This window comes from Geotrypetes seraphini, chromosome 8 (genome assembly GCF_902459505.1).
Source record: "Geotrypetes seraphini chromosome 8, aGeoSer1.1, whole genome shotgun sequence".
Classification (NCBI taxonomy): domain Eukaryota; kingdom Metazoa; phylum Chordata; class Amphibia; order Gymnophiona; family Dermophiidae; genus Geotrypetes; species Geotrypetes seraphini.
Window position 1 is genome coordinate 146,853,422 of NC_047091.1, and position 22,658 is coordinate 146,876,079.

At 43.3% G+C, this 22,658-nt stretch overlaps 1 protein-coding gene across 1 annotated transcript in view; it reads left to right on the plus strand.

The window, feature by feature from the left end:
• The window catches only part of TMEM132D (transmembrane protein 132D), a 610,320-nt gene that overhangs the window by 256,034 nt on the left and 331,628 nt on the right, over positions 1-22,658 (plus strand). The window contains exon 3 of the mRNA XM_033957235.1: positions 12,099-12,245. Coding sequence (XP_033813126.1) covers positions 12,099-12,245 — 147 coding nt within the window. The remainder of the gene's footprint in view (positions 1-12,098; positions 12,246-22,658) is intronic.

A 22,658-nucleotide genomic window follows, 5' to 3' on the forward strand; every position in this document is an offset into this window, starting at 1 on the left:
TTCCTGGCCAGTTAACTCGTGCTGAATATTGGCCGGCTTATGTTTCATAGGTCCCCGGTTGATTTATGATGTTTTTGCTGTGGGTTTGCCATGTTTTAAAAGTTAAAAAAATTATTTTGGTTAATATAAAAGCCTTCTTGAGCACATATTGGTAAGACGGATATGAATTCAAGTAATTAAATAAAAAGCATGCATGTGTATGATTTTTTTGGGTTCTCTAATTGAGGTGTGTGCACCCCATATCCAAATTCTAATAAATCATGGTCATGTTTCTCTAAGGAAATCAGTAAATGAATTTCTCTTTTCTTTAAAACGAAAGGCTGAAACAATTGAAAGCTGGGCTATATGGAATACATGGTGTATATTTTGCTTTCTGATGCTTGCATTGGGCTTTTGCCCTTTCACTAATTAAATTTACTTTTTTAGCCTCATGAGACATTTCTTTTTCAATATTTCAATTTAAGCTAAGGGGTTCTAATGCTTAGGTGGAGTGGGTTTCCTGAATAAATGTTAATTAGACAGCAAACATGTTAGATTTAGAGAATGTTGTATGGCAAACCCAAAGATAAACAGATTGAATTCATTTTAATCTGTTTTCATGGTGACACATAACGTTAACTGCTTTCTGTCTCGCAGGGCTGGAAAACCACAGACCATAATAAGTTTCTGGATACATTATACGGCTTTAAATAGCTTCTGTTGTGCTAGATCGCTTTCCATAAATTATTTTAACTTCAGCGACATCTCAGGGACTCCCAGTTCCCTTTGGCTGTGGGTTTTCAATCAGGGAAAGTATTAGTCTAACATGAGAAAACTTTGCGGCGTCTTCTTTTAAAACAACTGACGATCATGATTTGTGCAAGAAGCATCCCAGGGAACTCAGTAAGAAATTTGTTTTCTATAGCTGCCATAATCCAAGTCCTAAAACCCCATTTTTTGGATTTTTTTTTTCAAAATGGCTGTCTAAATTAAATTAATTGCAATGCAATTGTAGGAAAGATTGCTGTACCAGTGGTTCAAGTCAAGTTTTTAGGATATCATTAATGAATATCCATGAGAGAGATTCACATGCAAATCTCTCTCATGAATATTCATTGTGGATATCCTGAAAATCTGTCTGGCTGGGGTGCTTCCAGGACTAGGTTGGGGAACCACTCTGTTGTACATTTGTTTCGGTGAAGCTGCGAGCAACTGCTTTTTACACTTGCGTGATGCCGTCACAAACGGTTTGTGCCCAAAGCCAGTTGTTCATTACACTGATGGTGTGATAATTAAGATTTGTTTCTAGAGCCGATTCAATTTGATTTGTGTATGTGCTTTGAATTTATATTACACAGCTCAATGTTTTCTTTGGTGACCCTGCTCTACCACTTTCTTGTGTAATGCTGCATTTTCGAGGAAGCTTGGTTAGGCATCAGAAACCAGAAAATCTGATATTATTTCTTCAAAAAGAGGAGAGAAATGTGAATTCTCCAGTTGCAAAATTAGTTTGTCTACAAGGCACAGTCTTAATCAGTTTTTTTTTTTTACGCCCAGCTATTCTCAGTTCCTCACAATTTAAGTTTTATATGTCCTGATTTTTCATCTTAGCTGTGCATCATCAGGTCTCTGATTGATTAGCAATCATTCTTCCAACTTCACCCCATTTTCCTGCCCAGCACTGTCATCTGCCTTGGGGTCCAGAGAAGAGCAACTAAGATTGGTTAAGGGGCTGGAAGAGTTGCCGTACAGTGAGAGATTAGAGAAACTGGGCCTCTTCTCCCTTGAAAAGAGGAGACTAAGAAGGGACATGATCGAAACATTCAAGATAATGAAGGGAATAGACAGAGAAAGACAGGCTATTCACCCTCTCTAAGGTAGAGAGAACGAGAGGGCACTGTCTAAAGTTAAAAGGGGATAGATTCTGTACAAACGTAAGGAAGTTCTTCTTCACCCAGAGAGTGGTAGAAAACTGGAATGCTCTTCCGGAGGCTGTTATAGGGGAAAACACCCTCCAGGGATTCAAGACAAAGTTAGACAAGTTTCTGTTGAACAAGAACGTGCGCTGGTAGGGCTAGTCTCATTTAGGGTGCTGGTCCAATATTTATTCCCTTCTTTCAGCCTCCTGTATGCTTCCTCTCCTCCAGATCTCATTCCCTCCCCCAACTTTTTATTCCTCTCTCCCTGCCCCATCCTCTTTCTTTCTCCCTGCCCCCTTCTTTCTTTCTGTCTCCCTATTCCCCTTTCTTTCTTTCTGTCTCCCTGTCCCCCCTTTTTTCTATTTCCCTTCTTTCTGTCTCCCTGCCTGCCCCCTTTCTTTCTTTCTCTTTCTGTCTCCCTGTCCCCCCTTTCTTTCTTTCTGTTTCCCTTCTTTCTTTCTGTCCCCTGTCCCCCCTTTCTTTCTTTCTGCTTCCCTTCTTTCTTTCTGTCTCCCTGTTCCCCTTTCTTTCTTTCTGTCTCCCTGTTCCCTTTCTTTCTTTTTTTTCCCCTTCTTTCTGTCTCTCTGTCCCCCTTTCTTTCTATTTCCCTTCTTTCTGTCTCCCTGCCTGCCCCATTCTTTCTTTATATTTCTTTCTCCCTGCCCTCCCCAAGCCACCGCCTCCAACATCGGGGAACAGCCCCCAAGCCACCCCCCCCGCCGAGTTGTCAGCTCTCCCTGCTTCCCGATATGATAAACAGAAGAGCCGGGCCGACCAGTCTTCTATCCGACGTCAATTCTGACATCAGAGAAGAAGTTCTGAGCCAGCCAGGCAGCGATTGGCTGGCCCAGAACTTCCTCTCCGATGTCAGAATTGACGTGGGAGGGGGGAGCTGGTCAGCGTCGGGAAGCAGGTAGAATGCGAAAGCAACGCGAGTTCTATCATGGAACCAGGGATGGGCTCCACGATCGACTTGCGTTGCCTTTGCGATCGACCTTTTGGGCACCCCTACTTCAGGCTGAGCATCTTTTATAGAATAGTACTTAGCAGTGATTCCCGCATGAGACATTATGTCTGCTGAAACCTGGTGTAAATCCTAGCACCCAACTGAGATAGCAGGACAGTGAAGCAACACTGCCACAAGGCACTCAGGAGAGCCTCGAGTATCTTGATTTAAAAGTATAACCTTGGATTGCAAGTAACTTGATTTGCAAGTATTTTGCAAGACAAGCAAAACATTTGATTAAATTTTAACTTGATATACAAGCGACGTTTTGCAATACAAATACATACAGTATACACACATCACAACTGAGCCGATGGTTCTTCTCTCTCTGACGCTGTAAGAGTGTAGTGAGCGAGGTCTTGCAGTACGAGTACGTATAGTATTTTGTTTTAAAGTTTGGGGGTTGTGGAACGAATCATCTGAGTTTCCATTATTTCCTATGGGGAAATTTGCTTTGATATACGAGTGCTTTGGACTACAAGCATGCTTCTGGAACAAATTATGCTTGCAAACCAAGGTTTTACTGTATTTTGAAAGGGCAGTATAATTCCATTGGATGCCTCATAATTCTTTCACTTTGGGTGTTGAAAGGCAGATCTATTCACAAGAATTTCTGTTTTAAATTTACTAGTAAGTAGTACATTTAAAACAAATCAAAGAAAATATTTCTTCACTCAACATGCAATTAAACCTGAAATTCATTGCCTGAGAATGTGGTAAAAGCAGTTAGCTTCGCGTGGTTTTAAAAAAGGACAGGTTCATAAGCCCTTATTAAGATAAACATAGGAAAAGAAGCATGATTTTTTTTTTTTTCTTTTTTGAGATCTGACCCCCCGGTATTGCAACGCTTATGTTCTTATTCTGACTGAAATCTTTCCTCACATGACCAGGAAGTGAGTTGACTCTGCAGTCTATGTTTTGCAGCAGTATCTTAACTATTTCACATTAAGGCCCTCTTTTACTAAGCCGCGTTAGAGGTTTCTACTGGAACCTGGAGCACTAAATGCTCTGACACTAACAGAATTCCAATGAGCATTGGAGCAGCGACGGAGCATTTAGCACTCCGGGCCACGATAGAAACATCTACCACAGCTTAGTAATAGAGGCCTAAGCAAGCTGAGAGATATCCTTAACTGGAGCAGTGTAAGCAAATTAAGGGGGGGAAATTATTAACATGGGCTACCATTAAGATGTGTCATTTTATTGTTAACCCATTATATTAATATCTTGGTCTCATGGCATAAAATTTATTTATTTATTTTAAAATTTATATACCGCCTTACCCTAGGTGGTTTACAAAAAAAAAAAAAAAAAGCAAACATAACAAAAAGAACAAGACATTACAATAAAACATGTTAAATGTCACTGCACAACCCTCACAATCTATTTACAATTCCAATTTAACTAATTAGGCAGCAAAAAGGCAGCAGCAAAAAGCTTAACCCTCCCCCCTTTACAAAACCATAGTGCAGTTTTTAGCGCCGGCCGTGGCGGTAACAGCTCCAATGCTCATAGGAATTCTGTGTCAGAGATGTTACCGCCACAGCTGTCGCTAAAAACCGCGCTACAGTTTTGTAATAGAGGGGATTAGTTTAAAAGCATTCTTTTAAAAGACCATCTATTTTACATATTAAATGCAAAAAGCCAGGCAAAACCATTGCATAGCCTCGCTCCTGCCACTACAATTATGGATGCCCTTGTATAAGTATAATATGCTTTCACCATCCATTCCTGATATACAGGTAACATCGCATGCTCTGATCTCAAAGATCTACCTAGACAGTACAGTGTCAGGGACTGCTTAAACTACCACAGTGCAGGAGCATATAGCATTTGATGGATTATCTAATCTAATCTAATGTTAAATATATATATATACCGAGTAATCCCTAAGAAAATAGGGCTCGTCTCGGTTTACAACAGTTTATCTAAAAGGGATAACATTACAGTCCTTAAAAAATGATTGTTTAAAATACATTGAAACAACATGGTTTTAAAGATTTTTCGGAAGCCCTGAAGCGAAATGCAAGATCTTATTGGAGAAGGTAGATCATTCCACAATGCAGTTAATAAAAACAAGAAAGAATGAGCCATTTTACTGACTGATCTGATACCTTTAACAGAGGGAAAGGAGAGTTTGAATGTATGAATGGTTCTACAACCTGAAAATCTAGACAAATTGAAGGGCAAAGGAATCAGAGAACCAAAGAGTCCAAGTATAATTTTAAATATTATATAAGTACATTTGAACTGGACTCTAAAGCAAAACGGATGACAATGTAGGATCTTTAGTTTCCAAGTTTAAAAATTTATTAAAACTTAATATAGTGCTCCCCCGCGAATTTGCGGTTCGCGAATTGCTGACTCACTCATTCGCGATCTGCTCCGACCGCCTCTTCCTGTAGTGAAGTCGGGCAGTGTCAGAGCAGCTCCTGATTGGTGATTGGACTTTACTACAGGAAGAGGCGGTCGGAGCAGACCGCGAGTGATTTTCTTCACCCGCCGGCGCTCCATCTGCCCTCTCCTGCCTCGCCTGCCTTTTGACAGGCGAAAAACCACGTTCACGGTTTTTTGAACTTCGCAGGGGGTTCCTGGAACTGAACTCCCGTGAATTTCAGGGGAGTACTGTACCGCTTACAATAGCTGTCTAAGTGGTATAAAAGGTTACAATATAAAAAATTTTAAAAAAAAGTTTTGGGGAATAAAACAAAGACATGAGACAAAGCACAATGTACAGGAACAAATGGAAGGAAGGGCTGAACTACAATTGAGAATAGGGCAGAAGAACAGCGGTGGATGGAACACTAGGGAGGGATAGCTCTGCTCTTCCTTTGATGGAATCAGTAGGAATAGAATCTTATGTTGTATCCTTTACCTTACAGGCAACCAATGCAGCTGTCATAATACAGGAGTTATATGTGAATAGTTCATCGCTCCGGTCACTAATCGGGCAACAGAATTTTGTTTATTCATTTATATCCCGCCCTTGCCCAGGGCGGGTTACAAACTTACACACAAAACTATAACATGCATCAAAAATACATACACCATCAGCAATAAATGCTCCCACAATACAAAACAGGAAATGCAAACCATAGAATACATAGGCGACCAGCACCTCTCCTTTCATTAGTAACATACTCCCTCTTTTGCTAAGGTGCACTATGCTTTTTAGCGTGCGCTAATCACACGCTAAACGCTAACGCATGCATATTATCCTATGGACGCGTTATGTTGATTTAGCGCACCTTAGTAAAAGAGGGCCATAGTCTCAGCCCTTATATTTCGTCTGGCAGAAAAGATGCTGCTTCAACAGTTTTTTTTTTTTTTTTTTTAAATTCTGTATATTCTGCTGCCGTTGAATATACTCGGGAAGATTATTCCATTCCCTAGGCCCTATACAATGGAATATACTGTCCCTAGACACTGTCAGTTTCAACTGTCTCACAGATGTAATTTGTAGCTCCAATTGTTCAGCAGATCGAAGGGGACGTGGCGGAACCACGTGGCGGAATGCTCTCAACGAGATGTTTAGGGGCCAGATTGTGCAGGCACATATAGACGTTTCGCATCTTCTTAAAGCGAATCCTATCCATCAGCCTCAGCCAATACAAGCTCACTTAGCATTCTGTCATGTGCTCACATCTCCCCAGCCTAAACAAAGTTCTGATCACTGAATTTGGGACTACCTGGAGAGCACGCAGTACATCGGTATCCCCAGGAGTACCAACTGTAACGCTCTAACCCCCTCCTAGCGTTTTTAGCACCGGTGCGGCAGTAAAAGCACGGGCTCCCTTAGGAATTCTGCGAGCGTCAGAGCTGTTGCCGCGGTGGCCGGCGCTAAAAACGCTTGTGCGGCTTTGTAAAGGAGGGGGGTAAAATAGCACAATTTAGTGGTAAAATAACTTGTTCCAGCAAGTAGTCATATGTTGATAACTATGCTCCTACCTTGCACGTCTGCTGTTAGTGAACTTGGTGTACTAAATTATGAAATACAATTCCCCCTCCATATTCGCAGGGGGTTAAGGGCAGAGCTGGCCCACGAATATGGAAAAACCACAAATAATATTTGGGCCGGTTCTGCCCTTATCTCCCGCTTCCCCAGCTATTTTTATCTCTGTAAGCTCCCTCTTAAGCCTTACCTGGTGGTCTAGCGGGTTTTCAGGCAAGAGTGATCTTCCCACGCTCCTGCCCTGTGCGGATCGCTCACAGGAAATGGCTCGAGAGACTATGGGAGCTCAAGGCAGCCATTTCCTGTGAGTGATCTGCGTGGGAAGATCGCTCCTGCCTGAAAACTCGCTAGACCACCAAGTAAAGCTTAAGGGGGAGGGGCTTACAGGGCTAAAAACAGCCCGAAAAATGGAAAAAAAAATTTTCTGGACAAAAATCGCGAATAACCGAATCCGTAGATACGGAATTCGCGAATACGGAGGAGGAAGTGTATATTCACAAATGGGCTTATGGGTGCATGAGAAAAACCATACACAGCTACCTGAAGTGCACAAAAAATGCAGACATCTGGAGGGTTGCATTTTTTCCTGTGTGCAAACTCTTTCAGACAAAAAATTGCAACTGTTGATTCTTGCACATAGTAGATCTTCTGCTAGACATGAAATTTACTCAGATTTTGAGTTCATTAGCTGTAAAGTAATCTAATGCAAAACAGCTAATTAATTCAGAACCCAGCAAAAACATCTACAGACTAGTTTTCACAAAAAAGTGAGCTGGCAAGCAGCTTGCACATATCAAACATTGCCACCTTATCTTCACTATTTTTATTGTCATCTCTTCCAACTCTCATCCCTTCTTTCTCTTCTCACAGCTACCTGCCTTGCCCATATGTTCATATACGAGAGAGTATTACCAACCCTTTTAAAATATATGGAAACTTAGGTATGTGAGCTTCCATACAGAAAATCAGGTCTACCAAGGCCCACATGTGTACCTTGAGTGTTAGAGGGTCAGACAGTTTTTTGGAATCAGAAGAAATTGTTGCAAATTAATGAATGGAACAACTAAGGGCTCCTTTTACAAGGGTGTGTTAGGGCCTTAACGCGTGGAATAGCACGTGCTAAATTGCTGCGTGCGCTAGGCCTTAACGCCAACATAGAGCTGGTATTAGTTCTAGAAGCATAGCATGGGTTTAGCGCGCGCTAAAATCCTGCATGCGCTAAAAACGCTAGCACACCTTAGTAAAAGGAGTCCTAAGCTTGGGGCCTAACCCCCCTCCCCCAACCTCTTATTCTATTTTGGTTTCAGATCAATTAGCACAGGGGTGCCCACACTTTTTGGGCTTGCGAGCTACTTTTTAAATGACCAAGTCAAAATGATCTATCAACAATAAAATTTAAAAAAACCACAAAGCACACTGTACGCATAGAAAATGTTAATTATCATTCCTATTCCAGGGTTTTTCAAAGAGGTCAAAGCAGATGACTCTATGCACTATCACCTCAGTAACAACCATACAAAAATAGACAAATATACCCCCCTCCCTTTTTACTAAACCACGATAGCAGTTTTTAGCGCAGGGAGCTGCGCTGAATGCCCAGCGCTGCTCTCGACACTCATAGGCTCCCTGCGCTAAAAACCTCTATTGCGGTTTAGTAAAAGGGGACCTTAGTGTAAAATATAGACAGCAGATATAAATTCAGACACAATTTGATCACTAAATTTAAAATAAAATCATTTTTCGTACCTTGTCTGGTGATTTCATGAGTCTCTGGTTGCACTTTCTTCTTCTGACTGTGCATACAATCTTTCTTCCCTTCTTTTAGCCTGTATGCTTCCTCTCCTCCAGACCTCATTCCTTCCCCCAACTTTTCCTTCCTCTTCCCTGCCCTTTCTTTCTCTCTGCCTCCCATTCTTTTTTTTTTCTGTTTCTCTTCTTTCTGTCTCCTTGCCTGCTCTTTTCTTTCTTTCTCCCTGCCCTCCCCCAAGCCACTGCCACTGCCATTGCCATCGGGGACCAGGACCCAAACGCCACCAATAACAGGCCCCAAGCTCTCCCTGCTTCGGCCAACCAGCATTCCTCTCCCTGACGTCAATTCTGCCTTCGGGAAGAGGAAGGCTGATCAGCCCAAGATCGTGATCAACCTATTGGGGGAAATGCTGCCGGGTCCTGCCTTCGCGGAAACAGAAAATAGGCAGGACCCGGCAGGAAGAAGAACAAATGCTTCACTAACCTGTCTCCCGCATTAGCCTGTAGCGAACGCTTGCTTCAGGGCTCTCAACATGTGCGTGCCGGCTTCCCTTCTCCCCGCCCCCCCCCCCCCGGACATAACTTCCGATTTCGGAGGGAAGAGAAGAGAAGCCGGCACGCACATGTTAGAGCCTGGAGCATAAGTTCGCTACGGGCTGAAATCTCCAAGCCGTTTTTTTGGGTTTTTTTTTAATGTTCAGCAGCGGCAGATGACAGCTGGGCGGACCGCCCAGCTAAAAGGCCCTAGGGAGAACACTGGAGAGGAAGGCTGATCGGCCCGTAGATCAGGACGGCAACACGAGTCTATCACGGAGCCCGGGATGGGCTCCGTGATCGACTCACGTTGCCTTCCTGAGCTACTGGTTGATCGCGATCGACGCATTGGGCACCCCTGAATTAGCATCATGAAATTGTGATCATACATAAAAGAGACCTGATTCTCTTATTTTAATTACAATTTTTTGAGGCTTACAGCTCAAGTCAAACCAGTTTCAATTGACAAATGGCATCGGGAGTCTTCATTCTGAACTACAGAATGCATTAACTCTTTATTTTATAACCTAGTCATTGAGGGATGGTTTTTGGTCAGGGGCAACAAACTGCACTTTTCTGCAGAACCTGGTAGATGCACCCTAAAATCTCACCATTAGATGTCACTATTGCACAATAAGTGAGACTCCCCACCAAGGATCTGTGAATGACCCACCTACCTGAAGGAGTGACCTGGAAATCCAATCCAGGTCTTCCTTAGAGCAGTTCACAGAACTGTTACTGAACTACTAAAAAAATATTAATCCACTGAGAGCTCAATTATGTACATTGTTAGGTGGATTCAGGTGTAGTTGTGTTTTGCTTCTATATGTAGGGGAGTGTGTGGCACAGTGGTTAGCGCTACAATCTCAGCACCCTGAGGTTACGGGTTCAATTCCCATGCTGCTCTTTGTGACCCTGGGCAAGTCACTTAATCTCCCACTGCCCCAGGTGTATTAGACAGAGTGTGAGCCCACCAGGACAGATAGGGAAAAATGCACGCGGACCTGAATGTAAACCAATTAGGATATAAGTGGTATATAAAGACTTAAATAAAATATGCTGTACCAAACGTTTCTATAGAACAAAAGATGTTGATATTTGGCCACATATAATTTGAAAATATATAACTTAGATGATACCACAGAGAATCCACATATAATTTGAAACACTAAAATTGGATGCTTCGAGATATACCTACTATTTGTGTAGGCCTCCTAGATGTATAACTTACTCATGTGAAGCTAGTTTCACAAGACATGTCCTCCTTTTCAAGGACAGGTCCGGGGTCCGGACAGCTTTTTCAAACTCCTGCACTTTGTACGGGTTTTGAAAAGCTTTCTTGAAATCGTGTTGGCCAGGAGGCCATCTGCCTGACGAGAGCAGGCAGTGGGGCGGGGCTAGGTCAGGATTAGGGCGGGACTAGGGCCTAAAGGGGTGGGGATGGGTGGATCTGGGCGGGCCTGGGGGTGGGTATATAAAGTAAAATCCGGTAACCCTATGGGAAGCCCAATTGAGTACAATTTGTCTTGGATAGAAATGAGATGTGCAGGTTAGGATAGTAATGTTTAGCAGTGTACTGCACAAACCATTTAGTGCACAAACTGTATAAACCTGCTAAAATGTTCCCCCTAGAGGCTGAACCATTGATTTATTTCTCACCCGCTCTTATCCAGGGCGAGTTACATATTAACACACAAATTAAGCCATTTACATTTGTCGTAGAAAACACTTCAAGGACACACTATAACAAATTGCATACTTACATATCAAATCAAACTACATAAAACACACACGTTGCATCAGCGACGAATATAATTTAAGGCCACAACTGGCCAAACCCACACATACATCAAAATATAAAATTCCATAAGTCTGCTCAGATATAGCCTATAGTTATGTGGCTAGGTGGTGCCAACCCAGGAATGTTCCAAATCCTGCTCCAATTTTTGACAGATAACTTTGGGCATATGTCAATGTATGCATTCAAAATTATCCATTCAACTGCCCCGCCCAAATCTTAACATGTATATATGGGGTACTGCCACCAACCTCATAAGTGCTTTTGAGTATTGCTCTCAGTACCCCCTTTTCACAAAACCACGCTAGCATTTTTAGCGCTGGTCATGGCTGTAACAGCTCCGACGCTCACAGAATTCCTATGAGCATTGGGGCTGTTACTGCTGCGGCCGGCGCTAAAATCCACGCTATAGTTTTGTAAAACGGGGGAGTATCTCTTATATATTAATTTTTAATAATTCTCAGAGATTATTTATGTAGACAATGCTTCTTCACCCCAAAGCTTCCCTGAATTTCCCTTTCAAAATCTGCTTGCGGTACAATGGCAGGGTACAATGGCAGGCCACCGGGGGGGGGGGGGGAGGGGGTTCATCAAGCAATAATAAACTTCTATTGATTATGACAGGAGTCGCCATGCAACATATCACCAGTAACTGGAAAAATTACAATAATCTTAGCTATACCTTCTGTTGGAATTCGTTATGCCACATTTACAAAATGGGAAGAACAATTGCAATACAGAAAAGGAATTATAATAATTTTAAAAAGATTTGGGAGCCATTGACAAATTATTGTAATGATTAGACATCATTTTCCACTGACAGTATATTTATACATGGGGGGGAGGATGGTATAAAGTTCTATTAAAGGTTTAATCAATAGATAAGAATACAATATTTATATGATATTTTTGATTGAAATTTTTGTGGGACGTGTGGGTGGAGAGGGAATAAATTTATGTATTTACGGTGACAATAGAAAGAAATTCAAGTGATGTGTAAAAGTTTTAAATGATGTAATATTGTGTACTTGATGTAAGATGAAAAATGAATAAAGAATTTGAAAAAAAAAAAAAAAAAGCATTGCTCTCCTCATGCCTTTTTGCCCTGATTCAGAGGAGATATTGGATCTAACCACTCGAATATTCTTTTGTTCACCATAGGATAAAGGTGAAGAAAGGAGTGACTGTACTGGGTGTGCGAGCCAGTAGCCCCTCTCTCTGGGATATTAAAGAGAATATGGATTACGTCAGCAAACATTCACCGATGGATATTATATGTCAGAAGAAATCAGGAGCCGCGGAGATCAGGTAGGGAAATTGCAGCAGCCTTGATGGGTATTTTTTTTTTTTTTTTTTGCCAAGATGTCAGCTTGCCAGAAAGGCCCTGATTCTATAAAATGCACCTGCCTTTAGGGCCCAAATTCTGTAACCTGCGCCTAATGTTAGGCACCTATTTTGGAGGCGCCCAACTAGATAGGCGCCTATCTAAATTGACTAACAAGCTCAATTGAGCTTTTTTAATCAGCAATAATTGAAACTTAGGCGCCTATCAAGAAAGAGCGATTCTGCAATAAGGCGCCTCTAAAAAATTAGGCGGCCTTCAAAAAAATAGGTGCTGTGCACTTTAGGCATGGGCGTGGCTATGTGTTAGACGCCTTGTTGCAGAATCGCTGCTCTAAAGCGTGCTTAAGTGCTCATGTAGGCGCCTAACTTTTAGTTGTTCCTAGAGCTGGCCTATTTATTGGGCGCCTCCAAAATAGGTGCCGCTCAGCGTGATTCATTAAACAGCACCCAATTTTACTTGAATTATGCTGAACGGTGCCTATTTCAGCGCCTAACGTTTGGGCGCTTCTTATAGAATTTGCTCCTAGGTGCCTACATTGGTGCGCCTAGCCCAGGGGTAGGGAACTCCGGTCCTCGAGAGCCGTATTCCAGTCGGGTTTTCAGGATTTCCCCAATGAATATGCATTGAAAGCAGTGCATGCAAATAGATCTCATGCATATTCATTGGGGAAATCCTGAAAACCCGACTGGAATACGGCTCTCGAGGACTGGAGTTCCCTACTCCTGGCCTAGCTGATCCAGGCACATAACTTAATTGTATTGACTTATTATATATGATATATTTATGTATTGCACTATTGAAGATTGTAAAATCAATAAAGATTTATATATATATATAAAAACCGAACAACAACATGGGGTTAGTAGAAAACCAGGGTCCAGCTCTCAAACCAGCTTTAGAAGAAAAACCCTTCGAAGTAGGAAAAAGCCTCCTAGCCCCACCTCCACAAGCTGACACATCAGCTAATTAAATAAAGGCTACCACGGGGTAAAGAAAAGTCACTGGCATCAAAAAAAACCTCCTCGAGTAATATTTCTTTCAAAATGCCTGGTGCAATGCAGACCAACTGGTTTCAAAATAAAGCCACCATGAACAACTGAGTCACAGAAGGAGTACTTAACTGGTTTGAGAGCTGGACCCTGGTTTGATTGTGCTTTTTCCTCCAGAAGCTTTGATATTTCTTATCTGCAAAGTATGTTTACTGTGTTATAAATTTTTGAGTGTGTGTGTTAATTGAATAGCGCCATTAAAAACCAATTCAAACATGATTTTAAAAAAAATTTCACATAGGCGCCTAACTCAGTATGCGCCATATAGATGTCTACATCGAGACACCTATGCATGTCTTCCAAAAAAGTACACATGGTTAAGGTTAGCATTTGGGTGTGGAAAGAGGCGCTGGTAGGCGTCATTATTTCAGGCCTAAAAACCCTTTCCTAATATACCAGTACTGAAGTTAGAGAGATGCCTAGTGGTTCTAATTCGAGTTAGGCCCCGCTAGGCGTGATTCTATAAATGGCGCCTAACTTTACCTGGCATGCAGTAGGTGCTTTTTTCATTGGTGCCTACCAAGTACGGGGGGAGTGTGGTGCAGTGCTTAAAGCTACAGCCTCAGCACCCTGAGGCTCTGGGTTCAAACCCATACTGCTCCTTGTGACCCTGGGCAAGTCACTTAATTCAAAATCCCCCGCCCCATTGCCCCAGGTACATCAGATAGATTGCCCACTGGGACAGACAGGGGACAATGTTTGAGTACCTGAATAAATTCATGTAAGCCATTCTGAGCTCCCCTGGGAGTATAGAAAATTGAATAAATAAAATAAATAATAGCAACATTAGCACATGGTCACTAATTCATAGAATAGAAAATCAGCCATTTTGTGGCTGTGGTAAAAATGGCCTTAGCAAGTAAAAAAGACCTGCGTAAGGGTGCACTAAAGCCACTTTGTACTGCAGCTTGGCAAAAGGGAGCCTTGGTTTCTAGAGAAGCTTATTATAATAGCACTTACTAACATTTGACATGATGACTGGTCAGTTCCAGACACATGTTGAAGACAAACTTGATAGACAACTTTTGATGGCACTTAGGGCCTGATTCTATAAACGGCGCCTTTGCTAGGCACTGCTAGGTTCCTTAATCACGGACACCTAGTGCTCCTTTTACTAAGGTGCGCTTGCATTTTTAGCGCGCACTACATGCCAAAAACTAACACCAGCTCAATGGTGGCGTTAGCATCTAGCATGCGTGGCAATTTAGTGCGCGCTTAGCGAGACCAGGAAGTGATGTGAGAGGGAGAGCGGAGGCCGGAGCAAGCAGTAAATTGGAGATGCTGCTTGTGCCATCTAGGTCAAAGAGTTATGGGGGAAGTGAAGAGGCACGTATGGCCAGGGGTAGGGGGGCAGGGAAACAGCAGGGGGGCGGAGAAGAGGGCAGAGGGGTACAACCACCCCAGGCATCGCCCACCTTGCTTAGGCATCACTAGGCATCCAAGTTAGATGCCTGTAAATTGGCCTAATATACTGGCACCTACTTTTAGTACACCTAGCAATTCCTAAGCATGCCTGGGCACTGCTAAGCTTGATTCTATAAGCAGTGCCTGGTGATTGATTGACACCCATGCTGACTGGCACCTAGAAGTTAGGCGTGGTTAGGTGCCATTTATAGAATTAGTCTCTTTAGGGCCTGATTCTATATATGGCGCCTAAATAAATCAGCACCTACTGGTGAGTCACTAAGGGGCCGATTCTGTAAGCAGCACCTGCCATGGCAGGCGCCTACAAAACGGGTGCCTGCTGAATGCCAATCGCCGACAGGTGCTGCCTCCAGAATTGCGGCTTGATAGAATCCCAGAGTTTCACAGGCCTACATTTCCGGCATCTATGGTCCCCTCGGAATCACAGCCTGCGGTGCAGAGTGATGCCGCAGTCTGGCACCGCTCCTAACCACGGCTGCATCCAGTCTTCGGCATCACTATGCACTGTTAGCTACCAGGGACCTAGGTACTGGTCCCCGAGGTTGTGTAGTGGTACCTTTTTTTGTGTAATTACTTCTTAATTGGTTTTAAACAACACGGCCAATTACCGCATCAATTAGCACAAATTAAAACAATGGCAGTAGTAGGACGGCTGCCGCCACCTAACCTTCAAACTCCAAAAGATGATTGCTCCTCCCTCCTACCAGCTCGATCTGAGGTCTGCCATTGATTTTTTGAATTATGGGTTCCTGAGGAAGGGACGTGTTCCCGAAACCAGGCTTGGTTGAACCTGGTTCTGTGGTGTTCCATCTACCTTGTCCTCGCTCCCCTGGATGTTGGATGAAGTTTTATTGAAGCTAAGTTGCTTTTCTTTGATTTTTTGGGGAGTTGGCTGGGGGGTTCCTTGAGTGGTTGTTGTGACTGAATTTACCTGTATTCATTGTGCATTGTTTTTTTATGGTGGTAGTGTTATTTTTATTTGAAGCACACCCTAGGTACCCGATGATGGTGTGCAGGTGGTGGCCTGTTGGTCTCTACCTTGTTGTGTGAAGCGTTGGAGCATTGCTCCTGTCGCTGACCCCTCACACTGAGGGTACCTAAATTCACTTTAAAATTTTCACGCGACTAATTTATTGAGTTCTATTTAGTTTTGTTATCCAGTTTTTTGCGGTGCCTTCTGTTCCTCGCAACCGCTCTCGGAACCCTTGACCATTTTTTTGCCCCATTGTTGGTTTCTTTGCCACCTAACCTTCGGCATCCCGACGAGAATCCGAGCCTATGACTCTAGAAGAGTTAGGCTCTCGTTATAGAATCACACGTAGTGCCAACTAAATGTGTAAAATTGTAAAATTTAGGCTCACCCTATTTATGCAATGGGTTTTCCTGGCCTAAATGCTTATGCCAAATTTAGGAACCCAATGGCTTCTCTAACTCAAAAACAGAAACCTAACAGGCATGTGGCCATTAAGAGGGAAAGCCAGATTGCAGCCATTTTAAAGCCACACTTAAAAGTGGCCTCAGTGTGTAGGTTACCCGTGTGCTAAAAATAACACAGGCCACTTTTTAGCGCAGCTTAGTAAAAGGGCCCCTAAATCATCCTTTGTCTAGGTATTTCCCTCTCACCAAAGGGCTTATGAAAGGAGCATACTTATCCAGTTCCTTGTCTCATCACTTTAGCATACCTTCCTACTTGTACATTTTCTTATTGATTATTCTAACCTCACATTTACATTGTTCCATTATTCTTAGTTTAATATATAATATTCTTGGGGGGCACCAAAGATTTAGGGGACAGAATTGAGGAGTTGGGCAGGATGTGCAGATTTTGCTTGCAAGTCACAAGTCTGCTTCTCGCCTATTTGTAAAGTTGTTTTCATATAAGAAAGACTAAAATATCAATTCAGGTTCTTGTGGACTCGGTTACCTTCTTCCCCGCTTGAGTGCTTTTCCATCCTCTTTCAGTATTTTTCCCCTCGAGCAAAATGAAGAGGTAAACAGACATGCAAGCTATGGTTTTAAAAGTGCCAACACTCCAAATCTATTTTCAATGCATGGACACAATTCTAGTCTTTGATGGGATCTACAGTTGACATTAAGTCTAATTTTCATTTCCTTTATTTTTTTGAGAATTTATCCTTCACCCTGTTTTCATGCACAGAAGGTTTTGTTTTTATTTTCTTTGCTGCAAGGAAAAACCGATAACATTCTTCCTTCTCCGGTCCCTAGCAGGGCCGGATTAATCAATAGTCCCAGTAGGCATGTATCTAGGGCCTGAAACTGTGAGGGGGGGCCCGCTGAAGGAGGATGACTCACCTTGCCATTTTTTTAAAACAGCAATGGCCCCCTCCCGGCATCAACGGCAATGGGCCCCCACCCGGCAATGGGCCTCCTTCCCCATCGACAGCAATGCGGCTGGTTCTGTTACAGGAAGGTCTTGCGATGACTGCTGGTCCATCCCCCTCCGATGTCACTTCTTCCGGAGCAAGTAAGTGATGTCGGAGGGGGATGGATCGTCAGATGCAGTCATCGCGGGACCTTCCTGTAACAGAGCCAGCCGCATTGCTGTCGATGGGGGAAGAGGCCCATTGATGGGGTGGGGGGGCCGTTGCCATTGATGCGGGAGGGGGACGTTGCCATTGATGCAGGTGGAACCCGTTGCCATTGATGCAGAGGGGGGGAGGGAACCCGTTGCCTTCAGCTGTTCTAATTCTGCTTTCGGGCTGCCTTTTGCAAAGGAGCTCAGAGGGCAGAGCCGGCAGCTACAACGTTTGGAGGGAGAGAGAGAAAGGAGCATGGAAGGGTGATGGAGGAAGAGAAAGGGGGCATGGTAGTATGGAAGGGTTTTGAGAAGAATGGTATGGGAGGGTGGTGGAGGAAGAGAAAGGGGGCAGATGCTGATAGAATTGGTGTGTAGGGAAAGAGGGAAAACATAAGGGGGAAGGATATTGAATGGAATTGGGTTGGAGGGAAAGAAAGAGGGCTGATGCTGATGGAAGTGGGGGAAGGGAGAGGAAAGAGTGAAATGCTAGACCATGGGGGTGTGGGTGTGGGAGAGGAAAGGGAAGAAAAGGAGAGGAGAGAAATGCGAGACCATTGGAGGAGGGAATGGAAGAAGATGGATGCCAGAACAATGGGGTGAAGGGAAAGATGGAAGGGGGAGGCATACAGTTTCTGGAATTGGCACAGAAGGACAGAAGATGAAAGGAAGAGAGTGAAAAGAAGATGAGGAGAGCAGAAACTAGAGAAGACAAAGGTAGAAAAAAATTTTCTATTTATTTATTTTTTTGCTTTAGGGGACATGCATCGCTGTTTCTGTGATTTTGCATTTTATACAGAGTCCAGCTTCTTGGTGGTTTTATTTAACCTTTGTCTATGTATTTCTATTTTATCCCCCCCATTTACAAAACTGAAGAGCATTTTTTTTGCGCTGGCTGTGGCTAAAAACCATACTACAGTTTTGTTAAAGGGGGGAGAAGTTAGTTTGTGATTATTTATTCCATACTAGCTGATGCCCCGGCGTTGCACGGGTATTTAATTATAGCAATAACACTGTAAATGGATTCAAATAAAGATACTTTATAGTGGTGAATGAAATTATTTTTTTACAGCTTTATAAAAAGTACAATATTCAAATTATAATGTGAAATATTTGACAAAATGAATACAATACAACAAACACAAAACTTGATTATAAACAACATTTTTAGTTTCACCTCCAGGAGCAAGAACATATAAATTCTTGGGTGAAGAGACCCCCAGAACATATCACCCCAGGTAGTGAGGGATCTGCATACCAAGTTTCGTTCAAATCGGTCAAGCCGTTTTTGAAGTACTGTGAGAATGGCAGCTTTTTATTTTTTTTCCATTGACATGAATGGGTGAAATCTGATGTTCTGTTTGTATCTCCACCCACGTGTGCAGGTGGGCCGAGAGACCCCCAGAACATATCACCCCAGGTAGTTGGAATTACTGTGAGAATGGCAGCTTTTTACATTTTTTCCATTGACATGAATGGGTGAAATCAGATTTTCTGTTTGTAGCTCCGGCCACGTGTGCAGGTGGGCCGCGAGACCCACAGACCATATCACCCCAGGTAGTGAGGGATCTGCATACCAAGTTGCGTTCAAATTGGTCAAGCCGTTTTTGAAGTACTGTGAGAATGGCAGCTTTTTACTTTTTTTCCATTGACATGAATGGGTGAAATATGATGTTCTGTTTGTAGCTCCGCCCACGTGTGCAGGTGGGCCGAGAGACCCCCAGAACATATCACCCCAGATAGTTGGAATTACCGTACTGTGAGAATGGCAGCTTTTTACATTTTTGCCATTGACATGAATGGGTGAAATCTGATTGTCTGTTTGTAGCTCCGCCCACGTGTGCAGGAGGGCCGCGAGACCCCCAGAACATATCACCCCAGGTAGTGAGGGATCTGCATACCAAGTTTCGGTCAAATCGGGCAAGCCGTTTATGCGTTGGCAGCTTTTTACAGTTTTGTCATTGACATGAATGTGTGAAATCTGATTTTCAGTTAGTAGCTCCGCCCACGTATGCAGGTGGGATGCGAGACCCCCAGAACATATCACCCCAGATAGTAAGGGATATGCATACCAAGTTTCGTTCAAAACAGGCAAGCCGTTTTTGCGTTGGCAGCTTTTTACATTTTAGCCATTGACATGAATGGTAGAAATCTGATTTTCAGTTTGTAGCTCCGCCCACGTGTGCAGGTGGGCCACGAGACCCCTAGAACATATCACCCCAGGTAGTGAGGGATCTGCATATCAAGTTTCGTTCAAATCGGGCAAGCCGTTTTTGCGTTGGCAGCTTTTTACATTTTTTCCATTGACATGAATGGGTGAAATCTGATTTTCTGTTTGTAGCTCCGCCCACGTGTGCAGGTGGGCCGCTAGACCCCCAGAACATATCACCCCAGGTAGTGAGGGATCAGCATACCAAGTTTTGTTCAAATCGGGCAAGCCGGTTTTGCGTTGGCAGCTTTTTACATTTTTTCCATTGACATGAATGGGTGAAATCTGATTTTCTGTTTGTAGCTCTGCCCACTTGTGCAGGTGGGCCGCGAGACCCCCAGAACATATCATCCCAGGTAGTGAGGGATCTGCATACCAAGTTTCGTTCAAATCGGTCAAGCCGTTTTTGCGTGATCGCGGCACATACATACATACACACATACATACCTCCGATTTTATATATATAGATTAGGTGAAGGCGTTTTCTGTGTTCTGCTTGTATGAAAGACATGGTTTTTTGTTAGCATTGACTAGCCTTGTTTGGCGAAATGCATCAGGCATGGTTCTTGGGAGCACCTTGAATTAACCTGATTTGAATCTTCTTATTTTCTGCCAATCTTCTTTTGTTTCACATTGAATTCTTTGGTGGACTGCTTGCCTTGTTGTTTCGTCGCAAGTTAACATATATAGAGTGGAACTTACTAGAGGAGTTACAGATTTGGTTGTTTATACATACATATAGGTTACAGTTGGTTGATGTAGAGTGAGGCAGTTGAGAGGCGTTGTAAACTTGGTTATTAATATAGACTATTACTGTTTTACAAATACTTGAACACTTTTATATATGCATGGAAAGGATTCAGAGTTAAAGTCTTGGGTAAGTAGGTAGGAAGGGGAATTTGTTCAGAGATGTTTGGGGGTTGCATTGAAGAAAAACTGTGCACTGGTATGCTAATCTTTGTTTGTTTTGAATTTAAAAAAAAAGAAAGAAATACAAGCGGAAATAAAGAAGTAAATAAGAAAACAGATAAATGGGGGTGGGACATGGGCGGGGTATGAGCGGGGCATGGCCAGGGGGCCCAGTGTACTTGTGTGCCTAGGGGCCCTCGAAGAATTAATCCTGCCCTGGTCTCTAGTTATATTATTGAACCTTGGACTACCTATTCAATTTGCCTTCTAAACAACCCCCCCTAAAAAAAAACAAAAAACAACCAACCAAAAACCTTGGTCTCTATGAAAAGAAGGCACCTGGATGTGAAGAAAAAGATTTCTCTTAACCTGAGTGAGTGCATGTAATAGAACAATTCTGAGATCCTTATAATTGAATCCAATGAAGAATTTATATTCTGCTTGAATAGGGTGGATTACATATGGACAAACCAATCATCATAATCAAACTTTTAACCTAGGAATATTGCAAAATTATACATTTCATAAACCCTAATAAATATAGTTACCAAATTTTTCAAACAGAAAATCTGGACCCCTAGACCCGCCCCCCAGGCTCGCCCAGATCCACCTGCCCCCACCCGTTACACCCCAGCCCCTAGCTCCACCCCCGCCCCCTGCTGCCTGCTCTCTTCAGGCAGGAGGCATCCACACATGTAGGCTTGGTCAGGAGCAAATTTGTGGCAGAATTTGGGCATGGATTGAGTTAGGTGCTGGTAGGCGTCTACCTTAGGCAGTGGTGTAGTGAGGGTGGTAAGCGCCCAGGACAGCCACTCCCTTGCCCTCTTCTCTGCCCCCCCCCCCCATCCGCTGCTTCCCCGCCCCCTCCTGCCAAGTGCGCGCACCCCATTCCCTTCCCTTGCAGCTTTTTAACGTTCGTGGCGCGAGCAGCAACCTCAACCTGCTTCTCACACCAGCGTCAGCAATTTCTCCGACATCACTTCCTAGGCACCAGGAAGAGACGTCAGAAGAAGATCCGACGCTGGCACGAGCAGCAGGTTAGGGTTGCTGCTCGTGCCGTAAATGTTGAAAAGGTAAGGGGAAGGAAAGCAACGAGAAAACCTTGGCTTAATATACCAGTGTCTAAAGTGTATGCGCCTACTGAAGCCTAAATCAATTTAGGTACCAATAGACACAATTCTACAAATGATTAACATGCGGTAGGTGACATTGAAGTGATAGGCGCATACCGAGTTAGGCGCCTACTGACTAATTAACCCCCCCCCCCTCTTTTACAAAGCATAACGAGCTTTTAGCGCCGGCTGTGACAGTAACAGCTCTTATGCCGACGCTAAAACCACGCTACGCTTTTGTAAAAGGTGGTGGGGGATTAAAACTCATTTTTAATTTGGTTTTTAATGGCACTTTTGATTATCAATGCCAATTAAGTCAATTAAAATAATTAAAGGGGTCTTTTACTAAGGCGCGCTAGCCGATTTAGCACACGCTAATCGGTTTAGCGTGCGCTAAATGCTAACGTGCCCATTATATTCTATGAGCGCGTTAGCATTTAGCACGTGCTAATCTTTAGTGCGCGCTAAATCGGTTAGCCCGCATTAAATCGTCTAGTGCTCCTTAGTAAAGACACCTTAAGTTAGTTGCCTCGGTCGGCTAGGTGTACCAATATAGGCGCCTAACTGCCGGTGTCTTTTATAGAATTTGGGCCTGAATATTTCCAGTGTCCGTGTCAATCCCAGCTCCGCCCCCAACTCTGCCTTGGACCACTCAGATGCGAGTTAGTTTTATCATCTGCGTGTGGTAAAGGGGCAAGGGGGGTGGGTGTGTCAGGGATGGAAAATGAGCATGAAAGCACTAATTGGTTAATGTGCTGACATTACTGCTACTATAGCTGGTTAGCAGGTCTATAATGCGGGGACCCTTAGTATCTCCTAAGTAGGCGGTGGTAAGTGCTCCCGTTAATTATTTTTAATGACGATGCACTAATGCTATCAACGCACGGCCATAAATTAAATAAACAGAAGCACTAGAATTGGGCTCTGAACATGGGAAACACCTCATAAAGACACTCTAAGCTTATTCCTTACCACAGGTTAGTAAAAGAGCCCTCTAAGACATATATGTGGTGTCCTCACTTGGTGTTTTCTTCCCATGTCTGTTTCTCTCCCAATTACATTTTCTTTTCGTAATTTTTCATAGGTCTTCCTTGTTTCCTTCCGTATTGCTTTCTCAAGATATCCTTCCTTATGTC